This window comes from Scardinius erythrophthalmus (assembly GCF_964197995.2).
Source record: "Scardinius erythrophthalmus genome assembly, chromosome: 12".
Classification (NCBI taxonomy): Eukaryota; Metazoa; Chordata; class Actinopteri; order Cypriniformes; family Leuciscidae; genus Scardinius; species Scardinius erythrophthalmus.
In genome coordinates, this window is record NC_138232.1 from 21,184,314 (window position 1) to 21,199,161 (window position 14,848).

The window sequence follows — 14,848 nt, forward strand, 5'->3', positions numbered from 1 at the left end:
AATGTCAACGCTTGTCTACACGCTGAGGACGGGATCGGGTCTAAGCGAGCAGACATCAATACGCTTAAATTTGGAGGAATGTCAAGCGGCGCAGGTTTCGGGATGAAACAACTTTTATTACCTTTTCTTAAAACGTAATGTGCCATGCAAGCTATAAAACATGAGCAACATAATAAAAGTGGAAAAGGGCAAACAGTGGCAGAGGATTCCTGTCTAAATCAGGACTAAACTGATGGATGTAAACACATTCAAACTGACTTTTGTTTAACCAAAACTTAATCTAAAATAACATTCTGCTAATGAAAAAAAAAAAACGACTCATTCTTAACCGCATAAAGCAAAGCTTGCACTTTGTGGTCCATCTCCCCCTGAACAGGCTCCCTTAGGATATTAAAAAATCATCACATTTTTATCAGTCCCTGCTGCTTGTCAATGGCATCTATTAAAGCTGAATGAGGGGGCGGAGCTGCATCCAGACTGGTCATTAACACCAGAGCCCCACTCAATCAGAGCAACTCCCAAACATATCAAAGAGGAGGTGGGAAGCATGCAGAAGGAGAGGTAGGGGGTGTGCTTGGTAGCCCGAGAGAGCCCCATGGAGAGATGTAAATAACCTCCCGAGAGACTCCCGGCGGGCTGTAAAGAAGATGCTAGCTGGGAGACGACGGGAAGCTAATGAGTATAACAGTAAATGTATACAAAAGACAGAAGAAGAGGCCCTCCTTCTTTATTCCAATTAATGTGCTCTTATCAATATCGGGGCACAGAAGCCACTTTACTTAGTGCACCGTCTGGTTGTACTCAATGAAGTCAAAATACAGCAAACCAAACCAAAAACGAAACAAAATGTGGTGCAGGAGATAAAACGATATCTTAAAAAATTCTGTTGAACTATACAAACAAACAAGCGTGGTGTAAACATATGCATTTCAAAACATATGTAAACAAATACCAATTCTAAATTGATTTTTAAATCATCATCATAAAAAAAATAAAAAAAAATAAGTATCAAGTTGGAATAAATATCAGGGTTTAATGCTTATTTTTTATGGAATCTGTTTGCAAGTGGGACTCAGCATAACAGCTAAATATGACTTTGTGTCACAAATGTAATCTGCATAATTTGAAATTCAACTGTGGTTCCCTAACACAAAGGTGTAAAGTAGGGATCATATTTACTTAAATTTGATCAAATGAAGACTCCAATCAATCAATTAAAAATAATAATAATAATAATAATAATTAAGCCACTAGCTGGTAGGGGTGTAACAATACCCTCATGTCACGATTTGATACATATCAGGATACTGAACTCACGATGCAATGTTTTTGCGATACTCCAAGACATAAGATAAAAGGATAAAAAAAAAAAAAAAAAAAATACTGTTTATTAAAATGCTAAATTTAGTATTACATTGAATAAATTGGTAAATGAATTGGCTTGGACTTGGTGCTGGTAACCCAATGCACAAGACAATGGTGACACCAGAATTACACTATTCATAATTCTGACGCTGAAAATACAGAATTATTTTAGACGAATATGCTTGCATTGTCGAGACTAGATATATTTAAATTAAAGTAGGCCACTTTATACCGGTAACATAAGACATTTGGCATTGTCAGGACCCATAAATATTCCCCCATTGGATTATCATACATTATATTCAACACTATAGTAGTTTAATGTAGTACTGACACCAAAACTTAAGTTTAGTTAAGTAAACTTAAGTTATTTCTCACACAGTAATTTTCATTTTGGGTGAACAATACACAATACATATTGTCACTATCCACTATACATATTGTTGCATTTTTGTATTGTGATATATTGTGATAAGATATATTGTTACACTCCTATAGCTGGCTCTATCAGTATTTCCTACTGGTCACTACCCCTAATGACCAACAGATGGCTCTGGCAACTTAACATTGGTCCAGAAATTTCTATAACCGAGATAACATGAAATATATTGTATATATTCAAAAATAATGGGTTTTCTGCTTTTACGGCCTCACCCAAAATGTGGTTGTACAAATGAAGTTTTAGAACCTGCCTGTGATCAACACATCAATAAGCAGAATATCACTATATGTGATGACTGCACAGGAAAACCATTCACACACTCTCATCTAGTCTCTTAATACCACATGTAATTCAGTGATCTCTTCCTGACAGAAATGCTCTATAATCACACATCACCCTGCAACCTCTTTTCAAAGCTCTAAAATATCACATCCAACTCCAGGAATAATTGGAAAATTTAATGAGATTGGTGAACCACAACCTTGAAGGATTTCGCAAGAAAAAAGGTTTGGGGGGCTTGACAGTTAATTCTCAGGCAAATTTTTGCCTTTACCCTTTCAATCGATAGAAACAGTGGATTTAATTTTGGTTAATTGGTGCTCAGTAAGAGACACCCTTCAGCGTCGATAGAACATTCTTACGGCCTTGGTCCTATTGATTCTGGAATCTCTTGTAGGCGCTTACAAACACGTCGGTTCCGACGGACTGTGTTCGTCTGCGGTAATTTTTTATTTTATTTTTTAATACAAGAACTTCCGATAGACAATTTCACTCAAGCATGTTCAATTGACCTATTATCATGCAGTACAAAAAAAAAGCACCAAGCACCACTGTCATTTTCCATGTGTTTTTCAGCTGTTCATAAGACTAAGTACAAGCACTGTCATATTGTTACCAACATTTCATACTGATACAACTAGGATTATTTAAAACAGGCAGAGCAGTAACTGAATCTTCAGAGAGATGCATTCATATGTTTAACTGTAACCAAGTTTAGCACCCCACAGAGCATTAGTGATCAAATCCTGGCCCCTAGTGGTGAAGTCATCAGTGTGAGATCTGGAGCCCGAGGCAGATGAAGTCTGTAGCATTTGGTGAGCTGAAAGATTTTACGTGTGTAACTTCCCTCATAAAGTCTTTAATAGGAATAGGTGTTCTCATTTGCTTATCTAGGGTGTGGATAACTGACTGCCGGGACACCCATGCCATAACTGTTTTAAAGTTGTGAGAATTGCACTAAGAGAGAGGCAAGCTCTCAACTTGGAACGAGACTAACCGGTGACAATCACATCTGTCAAATAATTTTGGCACACATCCCAAGACAAACTTCAGAGACAAAGCTATCTTTTGAATGCAGAACGCAGACAGGTTAACATTTTCCGCACTATCATCTCGATTCTGTTGGATCATTGTCCAATTACACAAAATTATTTTGGCAGTTTTGCTCACACAACATTATACCCAGATTCCCCTTTTTTTGGCCTTTTTCTGGAGGGCTGCAAGAGGAAGATGAAGGTTGCCAGGTTTCCAGGCTGACGGGAAGTATGCCTCTGACAAGCGTAACTGACAGCTCTGATTTAATTTGACTGGTGATCACACCCAGCTATAGTATCAGAGCAGTTCACACATCTGTGCCTCAGCTCAAGGTGTTGAGACATGCCACCAAATATCTGGAACATTACACACACCCCTGGTGCTGTGTACAGACAGCCAGAGTGCTGTCACTCCAGCTTTCCAGCAACATTAGGGAAGACACAAATCTTAACATTCACCGTTTCCATCCTAATTCTGTCAGTATTTCATCTTTTTTTTAAAATGCAATTTCTAACAACATTCGCCATTGCAATTAACTTTAATACAGAGGAAAAATAAAAATACACTAAATGATTATTTAAATAAATTAATACATATTTCTTGCACTGTGTTGAGAACCCTGTAACACCTTTGGTGTTTCCGGTCAAACAAAAAAAAAAGAATATATACTGGCCTACAAAAAATAGCTTGTAAATATCTTGTTATGCTAAAGTATATTATCACCAAATATTGGTTTAAATCTTTTTGTCAACTTGTTTTCTTTCAATTATGGCAGGTTTTGTGTTTATTTTTGAAACTGATTGATCGTAGGCCTCATTGAACTGAGATCATAAGCTAAGGCCCCGTCCACACTACTGCGTTTTAGTTTAGAAACGGAGAATTAAAACGAATACGATCTCCGTCCACACCAGCGTTTTAGCTGCGTATTAGAATTGATCTCCGTCCACATTAAAACGACTGAAAACGCGGATCACGTGACCATTCACCAACACTGGGCATGCGCGTGCCGGTGTAAACACAACTTCATTGATAAAATTATCCCACCATGCGCTGGTTCTTCCTGTGTTAACCCAAAACCGACACTCCATGTACGGTCGATACCGCCGCTGCACACAGGGAATTGTCACAGATCGCTCGAATAATAGCTTGCCTCCGGCGCATGTAGGCAGTTATAGCATTGTAAAATGCAGAATTTACTTGCACAACAGCTGCTAGCAAAGATATACGCCATGACTGATGACACTCAATCATAGAGCCGAGAGTCTTATTTTTACAGTCTATGGAGCCGAGTGTGAGCCTCTACTACGTCATCGTTTCTAAAGTCCTCCATTTTGACCCGTCCAGACTAAAACGCCCTCCGGAGATTCAAAACGAAAAACGGGTCGGCAGCGTTTCTAAACTTCTCCGTTTTGGGTCTCCGTTTTTGCCGTTTTAGTGTGGACGGGAGGTGCAAACGTAGCAAAAGGTCTCCGTTTTTAAACGAAAATGCAGTAGTGTGGACGGGGCCTAAGCCTACGATCAATCAGTTCCAAAAAAAAAAAAAAGTCCTAATTGAAAGAAAACAAGTTGACAAAAAGATTGAATTAGAAGCAATTTTTGTAGGCCAGTCATTTTTGACCGGGAACACCACAAGCTTAACAAGGTGGAGGGGAAAACCCCCCAAAAAAGTAAAACAATTAAGTAGTTATAACCTGTGTGAGTGAAGTCAGTAAGTTTTAGTCTAAAAAGAATATCCTCTCCGGGTCAAAATGACCCGAACACAACATAAGGGATCCCTAACAGTCTTTTCCAAAACATTGTCATCCTGTGGCTCCCTGTAAACCCACCTGCAATATGAACTTACTATCTATCTATCACCAAAACTCAGCCCCTTAAACCTTAGGCTGTGTGTCCACCAAAGCGTTTTTTCACGCGGCTGGCGTATTTTTTCAATTGTTTTCACGCTGAATGCTCGCCGTTTTTTACAGGTCGCCGAGAGTTGAAGAATGTTCAACTTTGAGTAAAACGCAGCGCTCATCACTGTCACTTTATACCCAACCGTCCAATCACAGTGGAGGAGGGGCGGGACTAATACCACACCGACCAACCGCCACATTCTGCTTGTACAACTTCAACAGATGACAACAACAAGCATAATAACGGAACAAAATCATTTAAAACAAGAGCCAGAGAAAATTCGTTTTATTATAAAATTAAAGATTTGATTAAATCTGAGAGCTGGATCACTCCTCCATAGGCTTCTAAGGCATTATAACTTGCTGGCCCAGAAAGGGTATTAAAGACATCGTTAATATAGTCCAAGTGACTACAGTGGCTCAATCTTAAGTTTATAAAGCGACGAGAATACTTTTTGTGCCCAGAAAAAATAAAAAAATAACGACTTTATTCCACTATTCATTTCCTTCTCTCTGGGCCTCGAGAGAATTCACGTAGTCACACGCATCACACACATGACCAGCGCCGGCCAATAGTGAGCCTACGTGTGACGTACAACACAGAAGCGCTACGCAGTTACACTACGTGAATTCACTCGAGGCCCAGAGAGAAGGAAATGAATAGTGGAATAAAGTCGTTATTTTTGTTCTTTTTTTGCACACAAAAAGTATTCTCGTCGCTTTATAAACTAAAGATTGAGCCACTGTAGTCACTTGGACTATATTAACGATGTCTTTAATATCCTTTCTGGGCCAGCAAGCTATAATGCCTTAGAAGCCTATGAAGAAGTGATCCAGCTCTCAGATTTAATCAAAAATATCTTAATTTGTGTTCCGAAGATGAACGAAGGTCTTACGGGGTTGGAACAACATGAGGGTGAGTAATTACTGACAGAATTTTCATTTTTGGGTGAACTAACCCTTTAAGGTCAACATAAGCTCATATAAGTAGTAGAGCACATTACATTGTAATATACTAATGAGTCTGGTGGCTGTAATGAGAGGTCATGCTGGAGGTTAAATGATATGGAATGAGCAGCTAATAGTCATAGCATAACATAGGATAAATAGGCCTCTCTCTCTCTCGCTCTCTCTTGGCCTCTTCCACTAATAGATTTATGCAGGTCTCCATGTTCTGGCTAGATCAACAGCTTACTGAAATATATCTCCGGCCCAGCTGCAGTAGTGCTGGCTTGCTAATTCAGGCCAGTGTACTCCCATTAAAACATTCCCCTGTGTCTTCATTTAGAACACTGTGAACTGGGAGCCAAGCAAAAACAGGGAAGATGGGACCAATTTTTAGCATTCTGCACATTCCACAAATGCGTCTCAGTGCAAATATTTGACCTTGCTGAGTGACACATAATCAATTTGTGTGAACTGAAGTATTTAATTTACTTAGTCATGCTATGTAATCTATCTTTACAGGATTTAATTATGAATTTGTGAGTGAGTGGGTTGCAGATTGCATCAGCCTGAGCCCTGCTCCTGGTCTTGACCTTCTTCAATTAGCTTTAGTAATCAGATCTTTTTTTCTTATAGTTAAGACTGCTGTTTACATTATATTAAGGTGACTACTATCAAATATGCATGGACTGAGATAGGACTCTGTCATGAACTTTGAATTAACTGGAAGTTTTCTCAGGAAAAAAAAAAAAAAAGCAATGCGGCTTTCAGGGGTATTAGAGTGCATTATAATATTCTATAGCTCTCTGGTATTCTTAATACCGGTTGGTCAATCTCAAGATTCAGTATAGTGAAATATTTCCAAGGGATCATTGTCTTAGCATCAATTTATTATTGATCGCTCATCTAGGAATAGATTGCTCATTCAGACATCCACAGACTCCACAGTCTCTACAAGTAAATTAAAACCAAAATTCAAATCAATATTAAAGTAGCTGTAAATTAAAACAGCCATTACCGCGTACTTATCAAAAACCAAGTACAGAAAAAAAGCTTTCTTTTCTTTTAATTGTTGTTTAAATTATCAAGTAAAGAGAATCTCTGATTATAATGGGGAAATGACCATTAAATCTGCTTAAGTCTGAGAAACTAAAACTGTAATGGTGCTTCACCTTAATGATAATAACTAAAACTTCTGCCATCCGCTTTATTTGTAAACACCAATAAAAAATAGAAGAAGTAATTATCCTTGTGTTTCTTGGGCCCCTTTATACAGTGTCTATGGTAAACAAAGCATTAATATCTGTGTTAAAATAGCTTCATTGTGAACATATGCTTAGATAATTAAGAATGAGAAAACAGAGAGTTGCAAAGAACTAATGATCAATAATAAGGGTATTTAGATCTTATTTAAAAAAAAATAGAAGAAAACAATGCAACTCAATACAAAGGTAAGTCACACATTTGCAATAACAGTCCACAAAAACACCAATAAAGCAACAACCTGGGTCATACTTCAAAGCAACAAACAAAACTGTCCTTGCTATTAAATATGTTAATACAATAGGTAGTGTCCGTCCTCTATTCTAATTGGTCAAGCAGAGTGTGCTGATATATTTACAGGAGTTGGAGAATGAAACTGAAACATATAAATGGCCTGGTGGCCAATCTTCACTGATTTTACATTCCACCAGTAAGAGCAGAGTGTGAAGGTTGAATTAGCAGAGCAATAGCACAGTTGTACATAAAATATTGCAATCCACCCAACATAATTGGAGACATATCAAAAGAGCTAACTCAAAAGAGCACAGATTGCTGGTGCGCATCTCACTGGCCCATCTATGACCAGGACAGCAAGTCCTTGTGGTGTTTCGAGAGCTATGGTATCCAGGGTAATGTCAGCATACCACCACAAAGCATGAACCAACAAGAGTCACAGGAAGCTGTGAGGAATGTTCGGGTACTAACCTGGATAGTATCCAAAAAACATAAAACCACAACTTCCCAAATCACTGCAGAATTAAATGCGCACCTCGACTCTCCTGTTTCCACCAAAACTGTTTGTCAGTTTTATCATGACAGTCCCAACTATATCATAACATTCCCAACTGTGCTTGATGGGTGCATCACTGCCAAGGACTTCTGAACCATTTTGGAGGACCATGTGGTTCAAACATTGTACCCTGAAGGGTGTGCTTTGTATTAGCATGATAATGCACCAATACACACAGCGAGACTGGTGACAGAATGGTTGGATGAACATGAAAGTGAAGTTGGACATCTCCCATGGCCTGTACAGTCACCAGATCTAAATATTTTTGAGCCACTTTGGGGTATTTTGGAGGAGCAAGTTATAAAACGTTTTCCTCCACCAGCATCATGCAGTGACCTGGCTACTGAGGAATGGCTCAAAATCCCTCTGGCCACTGGCAGGACTTGTATCTATCATTCCCAAGACAAATTTATGCTGTATTGGCCACAAAGGAATGCCCTGCTACACCATAATAATTACTGTCATCTAAAACCAGTTTCATTGTCCAACCCCTTTCTATATAGTATAACAGCACAGGAAAATTTCACTCCGCTTATCCAGCCCGTTCTCATCCCAAGGCTGTAAATTGACGCTAAAGGGTGCCATGTGCGTTCGATGTAGACGAAATGTCAAAAGCGTCAGTATATGACGCCCTAGGATGAGAATGCGTTGGCTTATCTGTGTTCACTGCTTTCAAGAGCAAATTACTTTTACTTTTTGACATTTTTTAATAACATAAACATCACATTTACAGTCATGCGGCTGAATCACAGCCGTGCTGATATGCAGTCCAATTGCACTCTTTGACATGATATTATTTAATCTATTCAGTTTATTTATAGTTTTTATTAAATAAATAATCAAAGGTGAAATTTTATGTGGAGGTAGAAAGTCTCTGAGGTACGGCTGACAAGTCACACAGCTTTATGGCTTGCAAGTCTAGCATTGTGAGTAACTGACCCGAGAGCAAATTAAAACACTGAAACTTGACATAGTTAGCAAAGAGCTAGGGCAGAAAAAGGTTAAAGTCCACATAAAACATAAGTTGTGATAGTCTTTTTCTTCCCCATTGTGACATACACTATATTGCCAAAAGATTTGGGACGTCTACCTTCACATGCACATGAACTTTAATGACATCCAATTTTTAATCCGTAGGGTTTAATATGGAGTTGACCCACCCTTTGCAACTATAACAGCTTCAACTCTTCTTGGAAGGCTTTCCACAAGGTTTAGAAGTGTGTTTATGGGAATTTATTACCATTTTTCTAGAAGTACATTTCTGAGGTCAGACACTGATGTTGGACGAGAAGACCTGGCTTGCAGTCTCTGCTCTAATTCATCCCAAAGGTGTTCTATCGGGTGGAGGTCAGGACTCTGTGCAGGCCAGTCGAGTTCCTCCACACCAAACTCGCTCATCCATATCTTTATGGACCTTGCTTTGTGCACAAAGCACAAAGTGCGCAGTAATGCTGGAACAGAGAGGGGCTATTCCCAAACTGTTCCCACAAAGTTGGGAGCATGAAATTGTCCAAAATGTATTGGTGTGCTGAAGCATTAAGAGTTCCTTTCACTGGAACTAAGGGGCCAAGCCCAAACCCTGAAAAACAACCCCACACCATAATCCCTCCTCCACCAAGCTTTACACTTGGCACAATGCAGTCAGGCAAGTACCGGTTTCCTGGCAAACGCCAAACCCAGACTCATCCATTGGATTGCCAGACAAAGAACCGTGATTAGTCACTCCAGAGATCACATCTCCACTGCTCTAGAGTCCAGTAGCGGCGTGCTTTAAACCACTGCATCCAACACTTTGCATTGCACTTGGTGATGTAAGGCTTGGATGCAGCTGCTCGGCCATGGAAACCCATTCCATGAAGCTCTCTATGCACTGTTCTTGAGCTAATCTGAAGGCCATACGAAATTTGAAGGTCTGTAGCTATTGACTCTGCAGAAAATTGTATGCGTTGACCCCGCTCTGTGATTTTACATGGCCTACCACTTCGTGGCTGAGTTGTTGTTGTTCCCAATTGCTTCCACTTTGTTATTATAACACTAACAGTTGACCGTGGAATATTTACCAATCACGGTACCACGCTTGAATTCACTGAGCTCCTGAGAGCGACCCATTCTTTCTCCAATGTTTGTAGAAGCAGTCTGCATGCCTAGGTGCTTGATTTTATACAACTGTGGCCATTGAAAAAGTGATTGGAACACCTGAATTATTTTACTGACTCTGATCTTTTGAATCTCGTTCATCAAAATGAAGTAATTTTGTTAATTTTCTTCATTTTAGCAGAATAAAACTGAAATGTTATGTTTATAGACAAATTCTACTTACGAGATGATCACATTTCGACAGTGTTGGGGAAAGTTACTTTTAAAAAGTAATGCATTACAATATCGCGTTACTCCCTAAAAAAGTAACTAATTGCGTTAGTAACTTTTAATGGAATGCAATGCATTGCATTACTTTTTCTCACCTGGGTGAGCTTGCTTGTTTGTTTTTTTAATAACAACAAAACACTTTTCTATTTTTGGCAAATGTAAAGACACTTTCACATCTAAAGTGAAATGAATAAGCCTCAGGCTGAAAGAAATGCAAAATCATGCCTGTATAGTAGAGGGCGCAGTTAAAAAATAAATAAATAATGTTTTGTTCTGCCATTCTGAATTGAAGAAGAATAGGATGAAAGTTCAAAATGTTTAAAAAATTAAACTCAAATGGGATTTTTGATTATAAGTATGGTTGAAGTGGATCATCGAAGGTCAGCAGCAAAGATACTGGTTAATAAAGTGAGATAAAATAGCCTACATAGAGTATATTTGTGTAATTTAATATATTGAATTATTGCTGGTTTGCGTAATATTCTAAGCTTGCATTTCACTGTTTTTTATTAATTTTGAGTAATGCTGAATTTTTGAGATGAGTAAATACCTGCTCACATTTATTATAAAACTACAATAACCATCATGTTCACACAACGCACACAACACCTCTGCACTTACTCATGATTTCTCTCAACATGGGGACAGGAGAGCTGTCAGTCAATAAATGGAAAAACAAAGTAACTCGAATTGCTTATTTGAAAAAGTAACTCAGAAGTTATGTATGCAGCCAAGGCCAAATTATGGGAAACAGAAAGGATTAATTATTTGCTTAGCAGTCAGTTAGTTTACCTCACCTCCCGATCTGAGTCATTCGTTCTTTTGTAACATCACATCCACAGTCCGAAGCTTTTGCAGTATTTCTGTATCCAATACGCTGTCACGTCACGTGACAAAAGAACAAACGACTCGGACCCGAACCCAAACCCAAAGACTCGAGAGGTGAACTATATCATTTATGTTTCCTGTACAGAACCTATAAGATGTTGCACATGCGCGGTCAACACAAAATGAATGAATCACTCTAAGAGACAACTCGTTGTTCCTGAGCATAGACAGTAAAAGAAATGGACACAGCGACCCCATTGGATCTCAATTGAGACAAGTGAAGCCCATTTCTAGCGATTTCTTAGCACTTCCTTTCCTGACGCGCAGACTCAAACCGAGCAAAGCGTTACACGGACCAAGTGAGCAACCCGTCTGTCTTCTAGTAGCTGTGCCAAGAGAAATCTGAATCATTCCCTTCCGAATCTCGCAGAGACGGAGAGTGTGAGTAGGAATTGTCCATGAGCTTGGAGCAGGAGCAACTTTTGCTAGGTATTCTGATTAATTATATTGTCATTTTGCCTCTACGTCCCCCCGATTGCCCGCGAGCTTCTCCTCCCGCCCATACGGTAATCTCTCTACTGTGCGACAGAGAGTCGCGTGGTTATGACGCAATCGTTAGCTTACTTTTACAAAAACTGCTTCTACGGGGCCATAACATAAGCTACAAGGTAATGGAGCATTTTATACATTGTCGTGTTTCTTTAGAAATAAATAATGGACAAATGGAGTCTTCAAACGCCTCAGATGTAAAGTTATTCGCTGTCAAAGTGACGCCAAAATGAATGGGAGTCAATGGGATGCTAACTGCAGGTGAAGTTCTGCTACAAGATGGTGGCACCCGGCCGGCTTCAACTTCCGGTCGACTTCCTTCCCGCCTGTTCCTGAGTCATATTAAAGCGGCGCTATGCAGTTTTGGCAATTTCTTCGCCGTTTTCTTGCTTTTTGCTTGCTTCTCTATAGAGCTCCCCCTACAGCTTCGGAATAGATATTTGACAACACTGTCGTCAAAACTCCTTGGCAACTCGCCCCCCTCTCATCTTCTCCCTCTGGTCATGTGCATTTGTTTTCAAAGAAGCCGGCGAACGCACGGAGCAATGTCCACTGAGATATGTATGATACACAGAAGGCTAGCATGTAAATGTTTAGATAGTGTATGTGTGCAGTGCCATAAAGCAATTCGTTACATCGCGAGACCTGATATCACGCGATACTTCCTGACACTGAGACGCGACCTGCCGGCCCAAAGTTGCAAGGGTGGTTTTTCTGCTCAAAGGCGCTAGGGTGGTGCGAGAAGACCAACATTCAACCCGAAAAAAGTCATATAACCATTCCAATGACTCCGAAGCTGTTCAGTTAAGGTAAATTAAGCTAAAAAAAAAAACCTGCATAGTTCACCTTTAAAGATTAATTCAAAATGAAGAATCGTTCATAACTGATCCATTGCTACTGCCCTTGCTACAGTGAACTCGTCATCAGAGAAGAGATGTTGTTGTATATTTTGATAAAAGATTATGAGGGGGCACATGAATTAAAAAATAATAATATTGATGTGCACATATTGTATAATTTATAATAAAACTCCAATATTGCATAAAAAATCGACTTTGATTTCATGGTGACTTTACTCCGGCACAAAAAGTTGTCATGCAGCAAAACAGACTTTGTACATCTGCAACTCTAGAACTAATGGAGGTATAGCAGAATTTATCAAAATTATGTCTACGGCCATACAGTAGGCCACACATATATATCAGTGCATTTGAAAAGAGGCCTATACAATGTGCGTTTACAGCTATTAAAAGTTCAGGGGACATGCAAGAATCTTTCACATAGGGCCTATTTTTAAGTACCATTCAAAATGATCTACTGTGGTTTTCAAGTGAAAGCAATAGGCTGGCGGCATGTTTGTTTGTCACGGTGCGCAAACGCGTAGCGAACAGATTCCCTCCAATCAAGGTCGCGCCTAACGCCTTCATGAAGAGCGTCTAAACACGTCTGCGCTCTTCAAGTGTCAAACCCGCGACACAAACTCCCCGCTGACACGGAAAAACGGCTCGTCTCATCCAGTGACTGACACGGCTTTGGATCGATTCTGGCAACCACCTTGTAAAAGTGTGTATAAAGTGTTTTGCAGGGGGAAAACAAGAAACCTCAGATGGAATGGAACCCCAAATGCAATACCATTCAGAGCAATAGCGTGACAGCGGAGGGGTGAAATGTTAGCTTGCAAGATTCGTGACTGGCACGGTGTTGACATACCCGATGCCCGTCTATAAGCTCTCGTGCCCATGCAAGGACTCACTGTACCCATCGCGCACCCATCTCTCTACAAGGTTAAACACACATCCGGCAAGGGAAGACGTTTGTAAGCTTTAAACCTACCTTTCCAGAGAATGACACTATAACATGGGACAAGTTTGTCATGGTACTTGATTACACTCCTTTTTTTTCGTCCTCCATCTGTTACAATGTCGCCATTTTGCCTAAAATTCTGCAGGTTGAACTAAAACTGCAGGAGGGATGTTCGGTCTGTGCGTATGCAAATCACACCATATTCGAAGAACAAAAGAAATGTTTACGCTCTTTAAAAGAGAAAGTGAAAAGGTAAGGTCGTGTTAATATTCACGGAGAAATGGTGCATTGGGTCTTTATAAAGCGGGGTGATGTGGAGACACATTGTAAATCCCCCGCTCGCGATATGGATTATTCCAGAGACAGAGGGTGAATTCTTCTTAGGTGAAGTTACTGCTGGTGTTAAAAAAAAAAAGAGAAAAGATGGTGGGGAGGTGGACTTGCACACCTAGTGATTTGGTCAATAAGATTATCATAATTGGCTGGAATGCTTATATTTTTTATCGGAAAGTGATTGTAAGCATTTCTTGTTGGAAATTGTTATACTTTTAGTGGAGATTGCAGTTTTAAGTTGTTTGATAATAGATACAGGCAACTGTCTTGTTTATATGCATACTATAATGAATTCCTGAATTGCATTTTTGTTGTTGTTTGTAATGTGAGATCACAATTTTAAAGGAATGGAATAAGATCTTTTGCATATCAGTTTTGTTACTATAAAGATGTCAGATGTATTTTAAACCACATATTTAAACTATACATGCAGTGATAGAGAGTGTTATTGACATTGAAAGTTTTCTTTCGTAACATTGTCAGTGACTGGAATTCTATAGATAGATAGATAGATAGATAGATAGATAGATAGATAGATAGATAGATAGATAGATAGATAGATAGATAGATAGATAGATAGATAGATAGATAGATATAGATAGCCACTGGGTAGAAGAACTAGCACAAGTCATGATTCATGATGGAAAATGAGTCGCAGGTCTGGTCATGGACAGAGTCATGGACAGCAAAAAAAAAACAATGTTAAATCAATGCAAATAATGCAGCTAACCATGTAATTGTGCATAATAAAAAAAATAATAAATTTGCTAAGAAAATTTTAAAATTAATCATAAACTCATACCTTTTGTTGTTGGCCTTGCCCACCCAATCTCATGAGAAATATTTTTTGTGGATTGGTGTCAAATTCGTATACGATATGAGTCGTACAATAAAAAAAAAAGATATAGCATGAAGGTACACCCCTAAACCTAACCCTCAGTTGGGCGTAAGCAG

The 14,848-nt window shown here is 39.2% G+C and overlaps 1 protein-coding gene across 1 annotated transcript in view; it reads right to left on the reverse strand.

Annotated features, from left to right (window-relative positions):
• znf644b (zinc finger protein 644b) overlaps positions 1 to 13,669 on the reverse strand; it is a gene marked incomplete at its 5' end in the record, with an annotated part of 28,192 nt that extends 14,523 nt beyond the window's left edge. Inside the window, 2 exon segments of the mRNA XM_081380147.1 lie at positions 13,592 to 13,655; positions 13,658 to 13,669. Coding sequence (XP_081236273.1) covers positions 13,592 to 13,655; positions 13,658 to 13,669 — 76 coding nt within the window.
• Positions 13,670 to 14,848: the final 1,179 nt, after the last annotated feature.